At 40.0% G+C, this 22,552-nt stretch overlaps 1 protein-coding gene across 7 annotated transcripts in view; it reads right to left on the bottom strand.

Moving 5' to 3' along the window:
- The window catches only part of DIAPH2 (diaphanous related formin 2), an 801,414-nt gene that overhangs the window by 398,858 nt on the left and 380,004 nt on the right, over positions 1-22,552 (bottom strand). For all 7 annotated transcript variants that reach the window (XM_075896759.1, XM_075896757.1, XM_075896756.1 and 4 more), the window contains one exon: positions 2,232-2,361. In XM_075896759.1, the coding sequence (XP_075752874.1) occupies positions 2,232-2,361 (130 nt within the window). The remainder of the gene's footprint in view (positions 1-2,231; positions 2,362-22,552) is intronic.

Consider the following 22,552-nt stretch of genomic DNA (forward strand, 5'->3'; position numbering starts at 1 on the left):
AAAGAAGCGGCGATTTAAATAATCGCTGCTTCATTTACATCCAAATGTCCGCTGCACTGTGCTGATCAGCTGTTTGGTGGCACAGCGTGGTAGTCTGGACACGCCGTGGTCGACAAGGGACGCCTTTGTCGACTGCCCCGGTAAACTTCATTTCACGAGGCTTCCTTTGTCGACCGCAGTGCATCCAGACTACCACACTGTACCGCCAAACAGCTGATTAGCACAGCATGGTGGCCATTTTGATGTAAATGAAGCGGCGATTATTTAAATCGCTGCTTCATTTCCTTTCGTCTAGTAAACTCATTTACATGGCTCCGTCGACGGCGCCATGTAGCCTAGACATACCCTTGGAGCACTGCGGGATGCCTCATAGAAGCTAAGAACCTCAACTTTCTCTATGCTGGGTCTACACTACTATGAATTCGACCATGCAAGGATGAATTTTACGTTACTCTTCATTAAAAGCAGGTGTACCAAAATAGACTTCAACGGCCCTTAAAATCGATGGAATGGCATTGGTAGTGTGGACTCTGTTTAGAAAATCAAATTTAAGCAGCTAATTTTGATCTAAACTTCTAGACTTTGTCGACACTGCAGGGCTTTGGGGCAAGAAGCTTTTTGCAGAATAGATCTATGGCAAAAACATCTTGCGCAAAAGCGCGTCCACACCTCAAAAGCATATCACTAAATGTGCTTTTGCACAAGAGAACATCCACACTGCATAGACATTCTTGTGTAAGAAAGTTCGGATTGCCAGTCACAGAATGGCCATCAGAGCACCTGTGCTTTTTGTGATAGGCTCTTTTTGTGCAAAAAACCCCTGTTGAGCATCCACATGCACATTTTTGTGCAAGAACTCTTGCGCAAAAAGGAGGTAAGCCTTGTAGAAGGAGGTATACCTACTCTGCACAAAGACCTCTTATCTGTTGATTGTAGATTTTCTTGCGGGGTGTAGATGCTCGGCGGGTTTTTGCACAAAAACCCTGTAGTTGTAGACATAGCCCTAGTATACACCAGTCCTAAGAATTTTTCCAGCAAGATTCAGTCATTTCACAGCAAACAAGTGAGCTAAGATTTAGTTATGCGAAGACAAGTTGTTTAAAGACTTTATTAAATGTAAGCATTTTTCTTTACAGTGGAAAATATTTATTATTAAAGAAACAGTTTTTTAATTAAAATTTCACCCTTGAATATCTGGGAATCATCAAAACTAGAAAATGTCTGTTTTTGCTGCCCATTCTGAGAGAAATGAAAATTTCATATGAAGCTTTTTTCCCCCCAGTGAAATGTGAGGTACACTTATTTTGTCTATTACACATGATAGAGTGCGCCCCATAGCCAAGCAAAAATATTTTTTCTTGTACACAAATTACAATTGACTTGCATTTTTATCTATTTTATTGGGGAAATGATGGATAACAACATCAGTCTTTTTGAAGGAGTTTCTTATTAGTTTGATGATAGGAAACAATACAAAGTAAAAAATGGGGAAAAAAGAACAAAACGAAATATTCTCTGTACCAAGTGATGAGCCCTTATTGTTTCTGTCATTATAAAAAATATTGAATAATATATGTGTGCATGCATAATACCAATTATAGTAGTTAGCTTTAAGCTAAGATTGAAGTGTTTTGTTGTTACTTGTTGAGCAACATTAGCATTAAAAAACACAGGCACTATTTGTCTGAATAAATACACAAGATACTACAAAGCTCACAATGTGAATGACTTGATCAGTAAAACTGAATTTTCATTTCTAAGCCCCAGTCATCTATCTAAACAGTCCTGTGAAAATCCTTCAAATGGCTACTATTCTGAGGCATTTTTATACTTATGAGGACTTGACTAACTTTCCTGTAAAATTAAGATGTCTTGATTTCCTTGCATTTTGAATTAGATATTAATTATTTAAGGAGATTTGACTCTCTCACTGTCTATGTTGTGATTGCTTTATTGTCATATATATAACCCATAAAAAAGTTAATGGGGACCTGAACATTATCTGGATGCTGATACGTAAAACTTCTTTGTGTTAAGTTCAAAACAATTCATTACAATATGCTGCTACCTCACACTACTTCAAAGAAACAACCCCCGTACCTTTTCCCATGTCAAACGAACCACAAGAACTAAAATCCTTGAGGATTATTAATGCTTAGAAGTTACATAATACTACCATGCAAAATTATATTTTCTGAGTGCATTCCATGCAAAAAGAGATACATGCTTACCTTTGCTCGCACTCTCAACGTGTTGCAGTTCATCTGGGAATTTTAAGATGTCCTGATAACGCTCTTCACAGAAGTCAGCCAGAAAATGCAAGAGTGTTGTTTTTTGATCTGATGATTTTGTATCTCTAATCTGCAGAGATGAGAACGAAGTAAAGAAATCAGGAAAGACAGTATTATAGTTTCATAAAGCCATTTTAAAAATTTTCAGATTTTGTTTTAATTCTCTTAACAGATTTTAATTAAATTTTTCTACATTGCTACGATCCTCAAAATCATTTCTTTTTAAATTAACCTTAGCATGGTGTGATGGATGGGAACGATTCTGTCCTTTTCTAAACATCCCAGCATTCAGTAACTAAAGGGTTAAACCTCAGTAGCTAGGAAATGTTGTCATGAAATGTTGAACTAAAAGGGAATCTGCTTGCTGCTTTTCTTTCTGGAAGTTTTATACAGGAGATGGAGGAGGAAAGATTAATTGAACTGGCCAGAGATACCATGCCTAGGCTTAGAAATAGACTGGATCCTGAAGCTATGGATATGTAAGCAATAGGGAATATTTATTTAGATGTAACCAGGTGACTTTCTTTGTTTTGTTGTTTGGTTAAACTCCTCTGAGCTGAGTCTATGTCTCCACTCCCTCATACACTGTATCTTTAAAGCTGAATCATAGAGCTGGACAACACCTCAGCAGGTCATCAAGTTCAGCCCCTAGCCCAAAGCAAGACCAATCCCAACTAAATCAACCCAGACAGGGCTTTGTCAAACAGAGACTTCAATACCTCTAAGGTGGTAGAATCTCCATCGCAGGTATCCAATTCCACGGCTTCACCACTCTCCTAGTTTTTCCTAATATCAAACCTAGACCTCTCCCACTATAACTTGAGACCATTGCTCCTTGTTCTGCCATCCATTACTACTGTGAACAGCCTTCCTCCATCCTCTTTGGAACCTCTTTTCAGGAAGTTGAAAGCTGCTCCTCACTCTTCTCTTCTGCAGACTAAACAAACCCAAACCCTCAGTCTCTCCTCACAGGTCATGCACTCTAGCCCCCTAATAATTTTCGTCGCCCTCCGCTGGACCGTCTCCAATGCGTCCACATCTTTTCTATAGTGGGGGGCCCAGAACTCGACACAATATTCCAGATGTGGCCTCACCAGAGCCGAATAAAGGGAAATAATCATTTCTCTGGATCTGCTGACAACGCTCCTCCTAATGCAACCTAATATGCCATTCGCCTTCTTGGCTACAAGGGCACACTGTTGACTCATATCCAGCTTCTCATCCACGATAATCCCCAGGTCCTTTTCTGCAGAATTGCTATTTAGCCATTCAGTCCCCAGCCTGTAACAATGCTTGGGATTCTTCCTTCCCAAGTGCAAGACTCTGCACATGTCCTTGTTGAAGCTCATCAGATTTCTTTTGGTCCAATCCTCTAATCTGTCCTGGTCTCTCTGGACCCTATCCCTGCCCTCCAGGGTATCTACCCTCTCCCCTTTGCTTAGTGTCCGCAAACTTGCTAAGGGTGCAATCCATCTTCTCATCCAATCCTGGTCATTATTAAAGATGTTGAAAAAAACTGGTCCTAGGGGCATTACGCTAGAAATCAACTGCCAACCTGACATCGAGCCGTTGATCACTATCCGTTGGGCCCGATAGTCTAGCCAGCTTTCTATCCATTTTACAGTCCGTTTGTCCAATCCCTATTCCCTTAACTTGCTGGCAAGAATATTGTGGGAGACCATATCAAAAGCTTTGCTCAAGTCAAGGTATATCACATCCACTGACTTTCCCATATCCACGGAGCGAGTTGCCTCATTATAGAAGCTAATCAGATTGATAGGCATGACTTGCCCTTTGTGAATCCATGTCGACTATTCCTGATCACTTTCCCCTCTTCCAAGTGCTTCAAAATGGATTCCTTGAGTATCCCCTCCATGATTTTTCTGAGGACTGAGGTAAGGCTGACTGGTCTGTAGTTCCCTGGACTGTCCTTTTTCCCTTTTTTAAAGATGGACACTATAATTGCCTTTTTTCAGTCATCCGGGATCTCTCTCCAAGAGTTTTCAAAGATAATGGCTAAGGCTCAGCTATGACATTTGTCAACTCCCTCAGTATTCTTGGATGAATTCCAGGAGAAGCAATTCTCTGTGCTTTAGTCTGTTTTTTTCCCCTCAGTTGCTCTACAACATCTACCAACCAAGTATGCTTTACCAAATATATCTCTTTGTTTTGTTAATAAATAGCCCATTTTTAAAAGACAGTTTTGATTCTTGGGTCCTGGAAAATAATAGATCTGTGTATGCATGCCTAAGGCTGAGAGGTCGGCTATCAGCCAATACAGTTTGTTCTCCTTTCCCAGCCAATACCTCCTGTGGTAATAGAGCTTGAGGTACCCCTGTGGAACAAGTTCCCAAGTGATTTTTTTCCTGGATTCAAGAAGGGCCTCCTACCCTACTTGGATGGTGGCAGCATACCTCCCAAGGTCAGGCAATTTATGACCTTGGGAAGTTTTTAAGCAGAAGCCTGTACAGGCAAGATATTTTAAGGTATCTTGCAGGCCCCATCTTCTGCATTCAGAGTGCCAGAGTGGGAAACAGTCTTGACATATGGTTTCTAAAAATTACTAATTGTTCAAAATACCTCAAATATTTGAAAGATGCCAACGCAGTAAATCTTTATAATATAGATTACGAAGAGGCATGGTGCACGTGTTTGAATGACTGTTATGCTGAGATGGTCCACACTAAGAGGAGAACTGAATGTCGCAAGACTGAATGTCGCAAGAACTGAATGTCGCAACAAACTAAATAAGTTACAGCCGCTCCCCAAGTTACGACCATCTCCACTTATGACCATCCACAGTGGATGAGAAGCTAGATATGAGCCAACAGTGTGCCCTTGTAGCCAAGAGGGCTAATGACATATTAGGTTGAATTAAGAGGAGCATTACCAGCAGATCCAGAGATGTCATTATCCCCCTTTATTTGGCTCTGGTGAGGCCACATCTGGAGGATTGTGTCCACTTCTGGGCCCCCCATTACAAAAAGGATATGGACGCATTGGAGAGGGTCCAACGGAGGACAACCAAAATTATTAGGGAGCTGGAGCATATGACCTATAAGGAGAGGCTGAGGGAGTTGGGTTTGTTCAGTCTGCAGAAGCAAAGAGTGAGGGGGGATTTGGTAGCAGCCTTCAACTTCCTGAAGGGAGGTTCCAAAGAGGATGGAGAGAGGCTGTTCTCAGTAGTGACAGATGGCAGAACAAAGAGCAATGGTCTCATGTTTTGGTGGGAGAGGTCCAGGTTGGATATTAGGAAAAACTATTTCACTAGGAAGGTGGTGAAGCACTGGAATGGGTTACCTAGGAAAGTAGTGGAGTCTCCATCCCTAGAGGTGTTGAAGTCTTGGCTTGACAAAGCCCTGGCCGGGTAGATTTAGTTGCGATTGGTCCTGCCTAGAGCAGGGGGCTGGACTTGATGACCTTCTGAGGTCTCCTCCAGCTCTATGATTCTATGAATATCTCATCCCGCTTTCAGCTCTCCCATGTAAATGCGTGTATAGGAGCTTGCTGGAGGGTCTTTGGACTCAATGAGAAAAAAAAATGGGGACATGGACTCTCTCCACTAATTTTGCCACCAACAAATCCCCCAACATAAGTCAGTATTCCTTGCACAGCCTCAATCACCCCCAGCCTTCAATGAAAGAAACTTATGGACAACAATAATCATGGAAACACTGAGGAACCACTAAGATACACTGTTAATTTTCTGACAGACACTGATTTTGACGCCAGCCCTCATGCTAAGTCCCATGTGTGGGGAGCTTGGGAGCCTAATGAAGAACTCATCATATGATGCACCCAAGTCTCAGCTCAGAGTTTCTGTTCTCCATGCAGCAAGGAAAAAATACCAAATTTTACCATCTGAAATGGAAACTCTACAATGTGAAGCATAAGGAAGTGAAATGTAACACCAGAATCTACTTCCTTTGCAAATGTAAAAAACAAAACAGTATCCACAGATGTCTCAATCTATAAGCCTCTGACTGCTACCTACAACTCCACATATTTATGCGGAAAAGTCTGTTCCACTTTCTATGTAGCTGTGACACACTAAGGACACTTCCCAGACCTGAAGAAGACCTCTGTGTAAGTTTAAAAGTTCTGAGTTCAAACAAAGATGTCACTGAGCTTGTTTCTCCATATCCCACCCACGGAGGTATAACTCTGCTCTGTGTGTGTGCATTCATTTTAGATTTGGCTGATATACAGAATACAGTTATTACATATTTGCAAGGATGTGAAGAGCACAGAGTAATGCAGCTAGAGAATGTATGTAATTATTTTCAGAGACTTTTTCATAAATGAGCATCAGTAATACAGATGAATTTGTAAATGTTTTTGTTAAACCCACCTTGGCATCTAGTGCTTTGTCTAATACAGATTAAGCTACAACATATCTTGCAAATGAAATCAAGCATTTATTTAAAAATAAATCATAAATATGTGCATAAAATCTCCCGTTTGTTGTCTCTTTCTAGAACTTATAATTCTATAATCCTCAAATGATGGGCTTGCCCCACAGATACTCATTTTAATGCAGGACTTGCAGCTTTAAGGATTTACTCTGTTAAGAATGAGTACACTCTATAAACAGGCTTTTAAAAATATAGGATATTTAGGCAATTAGAAAACAATTTAATTCATGCTTATTTGGTTACCAAAGAAAAAAAATGTTCAGCAAAGATATACAGTATAAATCAGGTCTTAATGTATTACTGCGCCATATACACAAGTCTTTTTTTTTCAATTTCTTTTCAAAAGCTAAATGCAGTTCCTTCAACTACTAAATTGCATTTACAAAAACTTTCATAAGAAAAGAATGTTTTATCTTTAAGTGTTGCAACATCACATAATAGGTAAAATTAAGGTAATTCATATAGACAAAAAATTGCCTTTCCTTCAGACTACAGAGCTGTTTTCTGTGGTGCTAATAAAATGGTGCACTAAGTATGTACAGTAAACTTCCGATAATCCGGCACCTTTAGGATCCAGGGAGTGCCGGATTATCAAATATGCCAGACTATCGGAAGAGGGAGCTATGAGGGGTCTGGGGTGGAGTGGGGGGGATGCGCCCCTCGGCGCTGTGGGACCAACCTGGCAGCACCCCAGCTGCTCTGCCCCAGGCATCCCTAAGTCAGCCGCTGCTGAAACTGACCAGCGGCTGACTCGGGGAAGCCGGGGGCACAGCAGCTCCAATTGTCCGGCTGCCTGGAGCACTTCCGGGTTCCGGATGGTGCCGGACCATTAGGAGAGCCAGACCATTGGATGACGGACCATTGAAGTTTTACTATATTGATATTTTATTAGATTATTTAAACACATCACAAACTGCCCTACTTTTAAAAATCCTGGACAATCCTGTGTGTCACAAAGCTGATTATCTGAGAGTTCCATTAAGTGTTATTGGAGTGACAGAATATAATTTAAGCATTGTCAATGACAGCAACAAACCAACCTTGCAGTGAAAGCTACTTAACCAGGCACTCCTGTTACTCAGAGGGAACTAGCAAGAACACAGTTCTAATGAAGTTAATCTTTGCCTTTTGCACTGTAGATTGGAGTCACTAGATAATTGTTATAGATGCTTTGCATTAAATATTAAGTAAAAGAGATGAGAACATATCAAAGAAATGTTATTTTCAGGTGGATTTTCCTTTTTGTTAATATTTAACATAAATTAAGATAATTTAATGACTTGCAAAATAAAACATACAGCCCTTAAACTGAATCCCGAAAGCCCATATAGGAAAAATATAACGTTTGGCTGACTTATTCCTCAGTGGAATTCAACTGGTTTTAGTTCCACAGTGGTTACATATAGGCCACTGTATGTTATTATCCATATTTTATGCTTCACAGGTGAATGATAGGCTACAGACAATTTGACTGGTTACCAGCAACAGTTGAGCAACAGGACCAGTCTTTTACATTCAGTGACAATTTATCATTGATAACTATTAATAAAATCAAACAAAGAAGTCGTTATGACTGGAACATTACTAACATGACATTTCCTAATGGCTTCCATTCTAAGACCTGTTTTCATTCTTTTGATATTTTCCAAACTTGGCTTAGTGTGTAAGCCAAGAACAGAACAAGTCTCTAATGTGTCCCAGCAACTTTAACAAAAGAGAAAATCCCTTCTGTTCTTGCAACCTTCTACTTGAGTCATCAATAGCATGTGCATTAAATAGAGACTGACTCATAATAAATATATTGCTGTGTAATTACATTTCTAATAAAGGAAAAACATTTAGCTTAAAATTCAGGCATTTTCTACCTTGCAGCCATAACATTATCTTTAAGCATACTTTTTGTATGTAATTTCCAAAGTAAGTCTTACATTATTTCGTGATAATATCAAATGTGAGGAAGTCTTCAAAGCCTTCATTTTGAAAGAGGTATAGGGGATTCATTTATATAAAATCATTGTTTTCCAAGGAGCTCCACACCTAAACCCCAGCAGAAAGCAAGAAGCCTACTCAAATCAGCTCTGCTACATACTCAAATGCAGTCAAGATTGGTCATTCCAGTCTACTCATTCCCACATTAGGATGAAATAATCAGGCAGAAATTATTGCAGTCTACATAATGATTTAAATGTACCAAATTGAAAAGTAAAAGTGAGACACAGTTCAGTATGTATTGAAAAGAATTTGGAAATATTTAAAAAGTTATGCAAATGTGTCAGTCTGAATCATTAAATTGTTTAAGAATTAAAAGGATAGAAGTGATAAGAGTAACATTATCAGAACTACCAAAATGCCGTTGATTAATGCAATGCATTTCAATTTTAATTGCAATTTTTTATTTGGCTAGTAATTAATTCCTTTCCAGGTGTAATAACATTAATTTTATACATCTCATTTTAATAAATTTTATGAAATGGTACAGTAGCATTCAATTCTTAACACAGTAGCACCTGCGCTTACAATGAACTTTCCTAATTTAATGCAGATCTACTTTGGTTCAATTTCCCCCAATTTATCTATAGCTAAAGAGGCTAGTGGTTAAGTGCTATCAGGTTTAAATATGCATAACCAAATTTTATGACAAAGGGGTTTTTTTCATAATATGGTGACTTTCTATATTTTTTATATTTGTCCAGATTTATTAGAGAGAGATACATCTGAGGGCACAGTATAACTGATACCAAATTTCAAAAAAGCATCACAATACTCAATAGCAATTTAGTAAGAACAACTTGTAATTGAACATCAAAACATAACAATTGAAAAATCAATACTAATAAATACATCATTAGGAATGTAATGGATATAAAATGGCACGCACAACATATAAAACTTCTGGCTTGGACATACCAATCACCTAGATTCTGAATTCAACAATTTTCAGGTCTATGCCTCAAAGAGATATCTATCAAAACTGTCCTTAATATGTAACATTCTAGCTGAGTTTTGAAACTGTACATCACCCCACAGCAATTTATACAAAGCTTCAGAGGATCTGCTTTTTGGTTTAGATAATCAACAGCACAGAGGTTCAAGTAAATGTCAACTTGAAAAGCAAACTTCTGAAAATGTTTTACCTACCATTGTTAGAAATGGCACCTAGAATTACTATAACTAAAAGACTGAAGATAAAAATATCTAGTGCTTTGGATAGTTTACTTTAAGCATTTGAGAGCATTTAGAAATAGTAAGTTTTGACAATTCTCATACATGATTAGTCATTTCTCCATATTTTTATGTAGATCTTTTACATAACAGTGAAGTGTGGGATGGGGGAAGACAGAGAAAAACACAACATTATGGTACCATGATTTCCAAGTGAGAAGTTCAACACCAGAAAGTGTATCTGTATAAATATGTATGAGACTAAATTTCTAGTTGGCTGTATCTCTTTAAGGGAACCTTATTTTTCAAATATTCTTTCCTACTAAATGTCTATACTTCATCCAAGTATGTAATATGGGAGACTGGGAGATAAGTACCTGGTTCACATGCTATTTCTGCAATCTGTGCTTATGTAAATGTTATGTAAAATATGCTTTCTGAAATCTCTTTTGTAAACCAAGAACTGTCACAGATTTAATAGAAGAAAAAGAAACTTTCTAAAAGTAAAGTAAATTAAAACATCTGTATCCTAAATGCCTGACAGGGATAGAAGGGTGCTGGTGTAGGATGGAGAGACAGACTACAAAATTAAGCAGGGATGAAAACAAATGTATTGTAAAGAACTAGAAGACTGACCAAGTATTGGCCAGGTACTGCAGGGCAGGGAAGGGGGCTGCTGGTGTGGGAGATGCAGAAGTCAGGAAGGGCCATGGGGATTGGGCCATGAGGCTAGGAACAGGAGGAAAGGGGGGAATGTTCAAGATTGAGGATTGGGGCTCATGGAGGGCTGCCCATCCGGTGGGGCTTTCTCTCCCCGCGACGACATGGAGCATTCTTTCTCCCCCCACGTTGGCCGCCAGGGGCTCTTCTCTCTCCTTCGCACAGACTACCTCCCCTTCTTGGCTGCCAGGTGTCTTTTCTCCCTCTCCTCCTAGCCCCTCAGGGCACGAGTGCCCTTGATTCTCTCCCCAGCGTCCTCCCCCTGGCCACCAGAGGCCTTGAGACTCTCTTCCCCCAGGCACCAAGGTCTTTTTCTCTCTCCCCTCAGTCCACCCCCACCCTCAGCATCCAGAGGCCTTCTCTCTCTCTCTCCCTCCCTTAAGAGCTGTGGTCATGGCTCAGGGAGGAAGGGTTTGGGGCAGGGCTACAATCTGGTCTGGTGGAAGCCAAGATGGCATAGCCCCAGACATGCTGGTTCTCTTGGTGGTACAGCTGCTCCCAGTGGCCATTCTCATATCAAATCCCTACCCTCTGTGTCCTTCCATTTCTATTTTATGGAAAATTGTACCTGTACTTGGCACAACCAAATCCTGACCTTGCTTTACCACTGGGATAAGAAGCAGCTGCATACCAAATTTGATGGTCCTAGCTCTTACTGTTTAAGGAGGAATTCTTGAACAAACGCACAGACATTTCTAAAATAGATTTTCTCCACACAACTGGTAGCAAGTTGCTACCTCAATACTTTCTCTTCTGGCTGAATGTATCATTGCAGTATATTTTCCCATGGATTATGTCTACACTTGCACCCTAGTTCAAACTAGGGATACAAAGGTAGGCATTCGAAATAGTAAATGAAGCCGGGATTTAAATATCCCGTGCTTCATTAGCATAATCTCGGCCGCGCGCTGTTTCGGAATCCACCTGATTCGAAAGTGAAAATGCACTCCAGGCCACATTAATTCCAATCAAACTGCTTGGTTTGAACTAACGTTATTCCTCAAAAAATGAGGAACAGCATGCGGCCAAGATTATGCTAATGAAGCACAGGATATTTAAATCCCGGCTTCATTTACTATTTTAAATGTCTACATTTGCATCCCTAGTTCGAACTAGGGTTTAAGTGTAGACATACCCTTAGATTCCCCAACATTCTTTTGGCCCATGCTTGACACTGAAGTCATCTGGCCCTCCAGCCAGAGCACTTTACAGTATTCAGCCCTTTCTATGGCCTCAGAGTCGGAATAGCCCACAAAAATGTAACACAACCATACCTTCAGCCTAAATGGTCTCACATCTAGCAATCATCTTTTCGGATGCATGCCTCTGATGCTTCCGACAGTCTTGTGCCACAATCCACCCAAAAATCCAAGGATAGACTCACTACTCCACATACATTCATGCCAGTAACTCATGTTTGCTCCTATCTCCTTCCTCATTCCCAGCCTTTCTTCAGGCTACTTCTCAAAGACAAAGGTAACTTCTCACTACTTGTCCATTTTGGTTTTTTTCTTTACTAGGACTTAACCCAGTCTTTTAGAGACAAAAACCCTACTTTTCCACAGATGGACTTTATTTCTAATTAGGCCCATGGCAATCCTAAAACAAGCAAGCAGGCTACTAGCCTTTCAGGCCCATATTAACCCCTTTTATGGCTTGTATGAGTAAAACATGTTACACAACTTAAGTTACACATCAAACACTATTCTTTCTAAAGAATTGGTACATCTATCTGTAGAATTTCAAAAGGAATAATAACCAAGATGTGGGGCATCGTTTGCAAGGGAAGAGGTGGAAATGTGACAGAGAGAAGGAAATGAAGAGCAAACCATTATGATATTCAAAACAAACTTGAAAAGTTTGCTCCTCATTTCCTTCTCTTTGTCATATCCCTCCATCCTTCACTGCATCTTCATTTCTTTCCTATCCCCTAGATATTTTCTCTGTTTCTCTTCCTGTTTTCTCCACAAAAGACTGCTTGGATGCATTACTCTTCAGTACCTCTTTGAAGAAGGGTCTGTTTTTTAAATCATCTTTTGTGTAACAGTGGCCCCAGTAGAAGCTGTTCAGGCTTAGCCTTCTTAGTTTTCATCTGCTTTTACAAAACTCTAAATTCTTGCAACATCTACAATGAACAATCTACAAAACAGCTGAAGACAAAAGAGGAGCGTTGATACCATATATTACTAGTCAATATAGACAACAGCCTGAGGATAAGTTATATGGAATTCTTTTCTAGAGGTAGGAAAGGATTAACACACATGCCAAAAGCTATTTCTGAGTTTAGAAGAGTTTTTGCTGAAGCTCTGTAGTTTACCTTTAAACAAACTCCTAAACATGTAGGCCTCAATTCTGCAATTACTCGTACATACAAATTCATTTACAAATCTAATCTCACTGACTTCTATGGAACTTCTTGCATTACAAATGATATGCACATCTCTCAGACGAGATCTGAACTAGGGCACAATGTCAAATTCCAGCTATATGAATAGTGTAGCTGGAGTCATTACATCTTAGATCTAGTTACCACAGTGTCTCCTCTGCGGGGAACGGGACAAGAGAATCTCTGCCATAGACTTCCCTTATGCCACTGATTCGGTTGAGTACCAGTTTTTACTAGATGAATAAAAATCAACCTTTGGGGGAGCGATCTCCACAATACCGATCTCCTGGTAAGAGTAGATAAGGCCTTAGGGTTAGCAGGTTTAGGGCTCTGAACTATTCAGTCAAATATCCACCAATATAAATATGAACAATATTATTCATGACTGTTTGCACTCTTTGGCAATAGAAAAACAAATATAATAAAATCAAGGATTGCCAACTCACCAAGACTGTCCTGGAGTCTCCAGAATTTAGAGATTAATTTTTAATTAAACAGTATGTCATGTGATTAAACCACCAAGAACATGCCTATTCAAAACTGGAAACTCTAACCAAAAAAGAATGATTGTAGATGCAAGAAAAAATAATTCCTGAAAGCGGGAGAAGGAAAAAAGCAATGGCTATGTTAAGGACGTTAAATTAAATTAAATTAAATTTAATTTAATCAAATAATCACAATGGATTTTCCATCGACTAGTCAATTGGTCAAAAAGCGGGGAGAAGGGGGGGGGGGCGCAGCGGGATTAACTCCTGGCATGGACACACTAACCCAGCTGTAGATCTGCCTATAAGCTCTTAATACATTTAAAAGGCTGCAGCGCAGCAGGAGGGCCCCAGCACAAGCTGGGACAGCTGATTCCTGGCTTGCACAGAGCCCACCTCCACTGCACACCAGCCTTTTAAATGTATTAAGAGCCTATCGGCTCTTTAAAAAGCTGAAGCTGTGACACCTGATTCCCTGTTGACTTTTAACACATTTAAAAGGTTGGTGCGCAGAGGAAATCAGCTGTCCCTGCTTGTGCTGCCTACCCCCCTCCTCCTCCTGCCCCTACTCCACTGTACTTTAGCCTTTTAAATGTATTAAGAGCCTACCAGTTGTTAAGACATTTAAAAGGCTAAAGAACAGCAGGGGTGGCAGGTGACCAGCCTGAACCAGGAATCAGCTGTCCCAGCTCCTGCCGAGTCCTCTGCTGCACTTCTGATTTTTAAATGTATTAAGAGCCAGCAGGATTAAATATTACACAATGGTTCATAATTTTATAATACTTGCATACTTCCACTTACCAGGTTAGACTTCTTATGAAGTATACATCCAAGTATCAGATCATCAATATAATATTTCAAGTTTTAATAATCATATGCACGCACACACACACACACACACACACACACACACATTCTCTCTCCACAGAGTACGTGTACACGCTCATATGCACATATCTATTTAGTGGCATTACAAAATGAATGGAAGGAAAATGAATATTCCATACCCAACTCACAATCTGTAAATAGAGTTCTCAGAATCTATTACCTTTGCAGATGCGCTGTAACAGTCTAGAGCTCTATCTCTAGGGTCAAGTAGCTTATGAGAGCAATCACCTCAAGACAGTTTTCAGAAGATCTTTGGCATGTTTGCTTTTCCTTCTCTTTCCAACTACTGGTTCTTAGTTCAGGATTCCCATCTCCATCACCGCTTTACACACACAACCAGCTTTTTCACTGCTCACATCTATTACTGCAAGAAAGACCATGGAGGATAGAAGACATCTACTCCTAAAATATTAGACCTTTCTGGCTTACTCTGGTACTTCACATGGTAGAATCATTTTTCTCATTTCTGATTTAAACGAATAGTGAACTATTTCCTCTTCCTTGCCTCACTTTATAAGGGTTTTGTCTGTCCTGCAATTCAAATGTGTGATGAGCCAACTGCCTGCATGCCAGTTCCTAGGGGTTTTTTTCCCCCTTTTGGGTACACTATTTTGTCTGACCCCAGAACTTCCTAGTTTCTTAATTCCCAGAATCTGTTCTTTCTTAGACAATCAAACTCTTTACCTATTGTTCCACTAGTGCACTAGGTTTTGTCTGTGGATTTTAAACATTTTCATATCTGAGAGGAACAATGGAAGTTATGACAGGCCTTGTCAATTCCTCCCTATTCATTAATACTAATTCAAATTAAAACAAAAAACAAAAAACCCACCAAAACCACAAATAGCTCCATTCTTAAGCCTAGCACAGTACTGTGAAAATCCAGACCCAAATGTAAAGAAATACTTTCATGACAAAAAATTACTAAGCTTTCATAATAATACTGTATAAACATGTTCACATTCTAAAATAAACTTCTATATGTAGTTTTTTGGCATATAGAGAAGTTTTAATAATATTCCAAACACAGAAATGTCATTATTACAGCATGACCATACCTAGTAAGACTATACAGTAGCTATTTGCTTTAAAGAAAAAGATAAACCATCTATATTGTTCAACTGAACATACATGCCTACATATGTAAACATACACATGTACACACACACACACACACACACCCCTCTCCTTATTCTTTGTAGACATCTATAAATATTTTGAAATATTAGGTAAAAATGTTCTACCAAGGACAGTAGTGGAAGTCCAGCAGGTTCAGTCATTTGAAAGTGTGCTATACAAGTTAAGAAGAAATGTGCTTTAAGAAACAATTCCACACTGTGAAGGGCTCCAGATGACACATGGATTGTCTTTATTTTTAATTCCTCAGATCCCACAGTGCAGTCTGAACAGTGGCCTGAAGATCCTATATTGTCCCTTGTTTAAAACTTGAAGAGATACTATACTTTCCACAAATGAGTCAAATTTCAGAATTGTTTTAAATACTGCATAATTGTGCGGGCAGAACAAACTTGTCACTAGTATTTCACAGTTTGCATTCAACAAATACACGCTGCAGACAGGAAATAAAATTCATTTGACATCTTTAGGTAACATGTTAAATAGAGACGCATCAATTAAGTATATCTTTATTTACTTGAAATATGTAAATTGCACAGAAAAATTTTAAATGGCAACAGAATGAGATTTCCCATGTTTAAATATACAAACAAAACATTTTGGTTGTCTTGTAAAGAGATAGATTTTAAAAATGCTAAACTTCCTCCTGCAGTTTTCTATGGTAGGGGGAACTAAGATAAATCTATTTATACAGAAAACAAAACCAATATGAAAGACTCAGGAAGCTGGCATAAAGTACAAATTAAAGCTTTATGCAGTGTACAGAACAGGCTTATTAACTAAGGAAGGAACAAATTATAAGCCCTTTACTCACATCCGTGATCAATGTCAATGGTACTATTTTTGAATAACGGCTCACCCTTCATATCCCAATATATGCAGATATATGTTTTATGCCACCATATATCACAAAGTTCTTAGGTACCAAAGCTGTAAAACAAAGCCTTTTAATACTTAGTTCTAAAGAAACTACACTACCCCAGTCTGTTTTTCCCCTCCAATTAAACAAAACAGAAGTCTTAACCACTTGCTAGGAAGTTTTCTTCGTGGTATTCTTCCAGCACCTGTCCCCAGCTCTGACAGAAATGCATCATTTGTATTATGTAATACTGAACATACCAAGAAATGCTACTGCAAGATGCAATAGTCTAGAAACATATCCAGGAAGTTCCTACTCACTTCAAATTTTGCAGGGTGGAATGCTGAAAGTTCTCAAGGTAGGTGAAAAGAAAAATAGACTACTCATTGTTTTGTTCAAGAACAGAGGAGAGAGGAAAGGCAGAAGACAACAACTAAGTTCAAGAGGGGAGAAGGAAAAACACCAAAAAGTGGAAAAAATGGTGGAAAGATGTGAAATGATTAGAGTAGGGACAGCGCATGGGAATGAGTGTGTAGTGGAGAGTATCAGCAGATGTTTCCTCCATTTTGACCCAGGAAGTAGACCTCTCAAATTTAGCTGATGCTAGAAATAAATCTCCAATTTCTGAAGACTAGTTCCGAAAGAAGAGAAATAGTTTCTCTGGAGATGTAAGAATATCCTTTAATGTGACAGAATAATGCTTTTTTATATTAAAATTCTATATAACATACAAATATGTATATGTATAGCAGAGTTTGACCCAAAGAGGCATTCTGGATCGACAAATTTTGTGCCTTTGAACAACCTATAATATACCACAAGAGTGACAACTGACATATAGAGTAACCGAGCAGACAGTTGAGATTAAGGAAGCATCAGCTGTTACAGATGGAATGATGCCTGCTGTGCCTTACTCCAGTGATTCAGAGCTCAATTCAATTAAATAGATTTCTACCATGACAATGTTGCACAACCCTAAGTGTCTTCTTGTACAGGCAAAAAGTTAATATTTATTGCTACTATGATAAAAAGCAGTCGTCGTTTGATTGGCGCAAAATTATCAAACCCATCGGGTGTGTCTAGACTGGCAAGATTTTGCACAAAAGTGACCGCTTTTGTGCAAAAACTTGCCAGCTGTCTACACTGGCCACTTGAATTTGCGCAAGAGTACTGACTTGGTAATGAACAAAATCAGTGCTTCTTGCGCAAATACTTTCACGCTCCCGCTCAGGAAAAAGCCCTTTTGAGCAAGAATACTTGCGCAAGAGGGCCAGTGTAGAGAGAGAAGAACTGTTTTGCGCAAAAAAGCCTCGATGGCTGAAATGGCGATCGGGGCTTTCTTGTGCAAAATCGCATCTAGATTGGCCCCGGATGCTTTTGCGCAAAAGCACTTTTTGCACAAAAGTATCCGTGCCAATCTAGACGCGCTTTTGCGGAAATACATTTAACAGAAAAACTTTTCTGTTAAAAGTATTTCCGCAAAAACATGCCAGTCTAGACGCAGCCAACACATACAGAAGATTCACCTATAGTTATCCTAGAGCACTATCTTCATTTTGCTAGTTGTTGCTTCTTTCTCTACCATATCTGTACATTTGCAGAACAGAAAATACTTAAGCAATCATGAATGCTTCAGTGCATAGATCAAAACAGCTACTATTGTTTGCCAGTCTTGCTACAGTACATGCATTCTAATGTTGGCCTCCATTATTTAAACAAAATTAAGTTTTGTGCTCTCTGCCAAGGGTTGTTTACAAATCATTGCTTTCTTCAATAACACCGCACACAGCAATATAACATCGAGAAAGATAATGTATTTTTAAGGATTTGCAATTACCATAAAGACATTAGCTTTGTAGCTACAACCAGGCAGGTTTAATACATGCTTTCCTGGGGTTACTTCTAAATCTGTCACCAAAAAAGCTTTTCTGGGTACACCATGACTGGGACTGACTAATTCAACAATGTAATTTATATTAGGAAGATGCTTTCCTCTTGCAGGCCTGTTCTTGCATTTTTTCAAAATCTTATTAGGACTTTTGGGGGAAAAATGTTCAACAACTGATGAGTGCTACACTTGAATATTTATGTTAAGAAATTATATTTAAAAATGCATAATTATGTTTTAGTGGAAGGTCTATCCATTAAATAATGATACCCAGTCATTATCCAGCCTTTTATACATCTTTGTGTTATCTTCTATTAAGAATACTGCATTTGTCCATACAGTCCCAGAAATTTGGTCCATCATACATATCTGAATTGTTTTATATTTACAGTTGTGTAACAGACTGACAGACAAATCTGAGGGTTTTTTTTTTAATCTCTATTGAATAGAGAGACATGAAGTCCACCTCATTAAGTGATCAGAGTTCCTCAGCTGACTTACAGTAAAATCAGTTATTGTTTCCTAAATATTATTTATATGGAGTAATACATCAAAGATATTTACGTAGGATTTAACCTGCTCTTGTTTAATACTGTAACAGCTAAATATACAATTTCTTCTTGATAAATGCTTACGTTACTTCTAAAACCTTACCCCATATTTGTCTCTGTTTTCATACATACATGCATGCATCACCACCAAGATTTTTTCCCCCCAATAAAATGAAGTGGTAAGACTAATATATATGCAAAGCATTTATGGAAGAAAGTTGTTAGCATCCATCCATAAGAAACATGGAGGTGGGATCTAAAGAACTTTGTACAGATATATAGATATATATATCTGTACATTAGCCTCAGCTCATCACTTAACCTTCATGGTTAGACGCTGGCTCCCTGTATGTACAGGGAGCCAGCTTAAAAACAGATTTTTTCCTTTACTCCAGTGGTTCCCAACCTGTGGTCTGCAAACTCCTGGTGGTGTGCAAAGGTACTGTGGGAGTCTACAGAAAGTTGGGAGCTCAGAGACTCCGTGCTGGCAGCCAGCAAGTCTCTCGGCCCGCGCTGCTTCCCAAACCGCGGGAAGCAATGCAGGTTGAAAGATGTGCTGGCTTCTCAAGTGGACTGAGGGACACGGCTTGGGAAGCAGCGTGGCTGATGGATGTGAAGGCTGCAGGCACAGCAATATTGTTGGAGAGGGGGTCGGAAGTGAGGACGGGCAAGTCCATAACATTTTACTAGATTGAAAAAGTGTCTGCATTCTGGAAGAGGTTGGGAACCACTGCTTTAGTCTATTAAAAACCTAATTGAAAATGGTGTCATAGTTGAGCCTACATACACTAACCATTTTGGAAAGCATCTTAAAATAATATAATTTATAAATGTAACCTTCAATTTGAAGATCTATGATAAAAATTTCACTGAAAACAATTGCAACTAGTGGAAATATACAGCTAAAATAATCCAAACTACTGTAATTCTGTCTTAATTCAGCTTCTGTACCCAAGGACTGGAAAATAGCTAATATAATGCCAATATTTAAAAAGGCCTCTAGAGGTGATCCCAGCAATTACAGACCGGTAAGTCTGGGCAAATTAGTTGAAACAATACTAAAGAATAAAATTGTCATATACACAATAGAACATAGTTTATTGGGCAAAAGTCAACATGGTTTCTGGAAAGGGAAATCATGTCTTACTAATCTATTAGAGTTCTTTAAGGGGTCAACAAACATGTGGACAAGAGGAATCCAGCAGATACAGTATACTTAGATTACCAGAAAGCCTTTGAAAGGTCCCTCACCAAAGCCTCTTACATAAATTAAGTTGTCATGAGATAAGAGGGAAGATGCTTTCATGGACTGAGAATTGGTTAAAACACAGGAAACAAAAAGTAGGAATAAATGGTACATTTTCAGAAAGGAGAGGGGTAAGTAGTGGTGTTCCCCAAGGGTCAGTACTAGGAGCAATCCTATTCAACTTATTCATAAATGATCTGAAGGAAGGGGAAAACAGTGAGGTGGCAAAGTTTGCAGATGATATTAAACTGCTCAAGGTAGTTAAGACTAAAGCAGACTGTGAAGAACTTCAAAAAGATCTCACCAAACTAAGGGACTGGGCAATAAAAAGGCAAATGAAATTTAATGTGGATAAATGTATAGTAATGTACAGTAAACTTCCGATAATCTGGCACCTTTAGGACCCAGGGGGTGCCGGATTATCAAATATGCCGGACTATCGGAAGGGGGGGCTATGAGGGGCCTGGGGTGGGGTGGGGGGATGCCACCTCAGACCTCTCATAGCCCCCCCCCTTCCGATAATCCAGCTCTGCCCCAGGCGTCCCTGATTCAGCCGCTGCTGGTCAGTTTCAGCAGTGGCTGAATTGGGGACGCCTGCAGCAGAGCAGCTGGAGTGCTGCCTGGTTGGTCCAGTAGTTCTTGGTCATGCCTGGGGAAGAGCAGCTGGGGTGCTGCCGGGTTGGTCCTGCAGCGCCGTTTCCCGGTGCTACTGGACCAACCCGGCAGCACCCCAGCTGCTCTGTCCCAGGTGTACCCAAGTTAGCTGCTGCTGAAACTGATCAGGGGCTGATTCCAGGAAGCCGGGACAGAGTTGCTCTGCCTCGGGCTTCCTGGAGTCAGCCACTGGTCAGTTTCAGCAGTGGCTGAATCAGGGACAGCTGGGGTGCTGCCGGGTTGGTCCCGCAACCCCGAGGGGCAGCGCTACGGGACCTACCCGGCAGCACTCCAGCTGCTCTGCCCCCGGCTTCTCCGATTCATTATCAAATGACAAAGGGATGTCATTATTCCCCTTTATTTGGCTTTGGTAAGGCCACATCTGGAGTATTGTGTCCAGTTCTGGGCCCCCCACTACAAAAAGGATGTGGACGCATTGGAGAGGGTCCAGCAGAGGGCAACCAAAATGATTGGGGGGCTGGAGCATATGACTTATGAGGAGAGGCTGAGGGACTTGGGTATGTTTAGTCTGCAGAAGAGAAAAGTGAGGGGGGATTTGATAGCAGCCTTCATTTTCCTGAAGGGAGGTTCCAAAGAGGATGGAGAGAGGCTGTTCTCAGTAGTGACAGATGGTAGAACAAGGAGCAATGGTCTCAAGTTGTGGTGGGAGAGGTCTAGGTTGCATATTAGGAAAAACTATTTCACGAGGAGGGTGGTGAAGCACTGGAGTGGGTTACCTAGGGAAGTAGTGGAGTCTCCATCCCTAGAGGTGTTGAAGTCTCAGCTTGACAAAGCCCTGGCCGGGTTGATTTAGTTGGAATTGGTCCTGCCTAGAGCAGGGGGCTGGACTTGATAACCTTCTGAGGTCTCTTCCAGTTCTATGATTCTATGATTCAGCCGCTGATCAGTTTTAGCAGCAGCTGAATCGGGGAAGCTGGGGGTAGAGCAGCTCCAATGGTTCAGCTGCCCGGAGCACTTCCAGGTTCCTGATGATGCTGGACCATCAGGAGTGCAGTACCATCAGATGCCAGACCATTGGAGTTTTACTGTACGTTGGAAAAAATAACCCCTATTATACATATAATAAGATGGGGGCTAATTTAGCTAAAACTAATCAGGAAAGAGATCTTGGAGTCATCGTGGATAGTTCTATGAAGACATCCACGCAGTGTGCAGTGGCAGTCAAAAAAGCAAATAGGATGTCAGGAATCATTAAGAAAGGGATAGAGAATAAGACAGAAAATACCTTATTGCCCATATATAAATCCAGGGTACACCCACATCTTGAATACTGCATACAGATGTAGTCATCTCAAAAAAGATATTCTGGCATTAGAAAAGGTTCAGAGAAGGGCAACTAAAATGATTAGGGATTTGGAAAGGGTCCCATATGAGGAGAGATTAAAGAGACTGGGACTTTTCAGCTTGGAAAAGAGGAGACTAAGGGGGATATGACAGTGGTATATAAAATCATGAGTGGTGTGGAGAAAGTGAATAAGGAAAAGTTATTTACTTGTTCCCATAATATAAGAACTAGGGGCCACCAAATAAAACTAATGGACAGCAGGTTTAAAACAAATAAAAGGAAGTTCTTCTTCACACAGCACATAGTCAATCTGTGGAAATTCTTGCCTAGGGGGTTGTGAAGGCTAGAGCTATAACAGGGTTCAAAACAGAACTAGATAAATTAATGGAGGTTAGGTCCATAAATGGCTATTAGCCAGTATGGGTAAGGAATGGTGTCCCTAGTCTCTGTTTGTCAGAGGGTGGAGATGGATGGCAGGAGAGAGATTGCTTGATTGTTAACTGTTTGATTCACTTCCTCTAGGGACACCTGGCATTGGCCACTGTTGGTACATAGGGTACTGGG

This window comes from Pelodiscus sinensis, chromosome 13, assembly GCF_049634645.1.
Source record: "Pelodiscus sinensis isolate JC-2024 chromosome 13, ASM4963464v1, whole genome shotgun sequence".
Taxonomy (NCBI): domain Eukaryota; kingdom Metazoa; phylum Chordata; order Testudines; family Trionychidae; genus Pelodiscus; species Pelodiscus sinensis.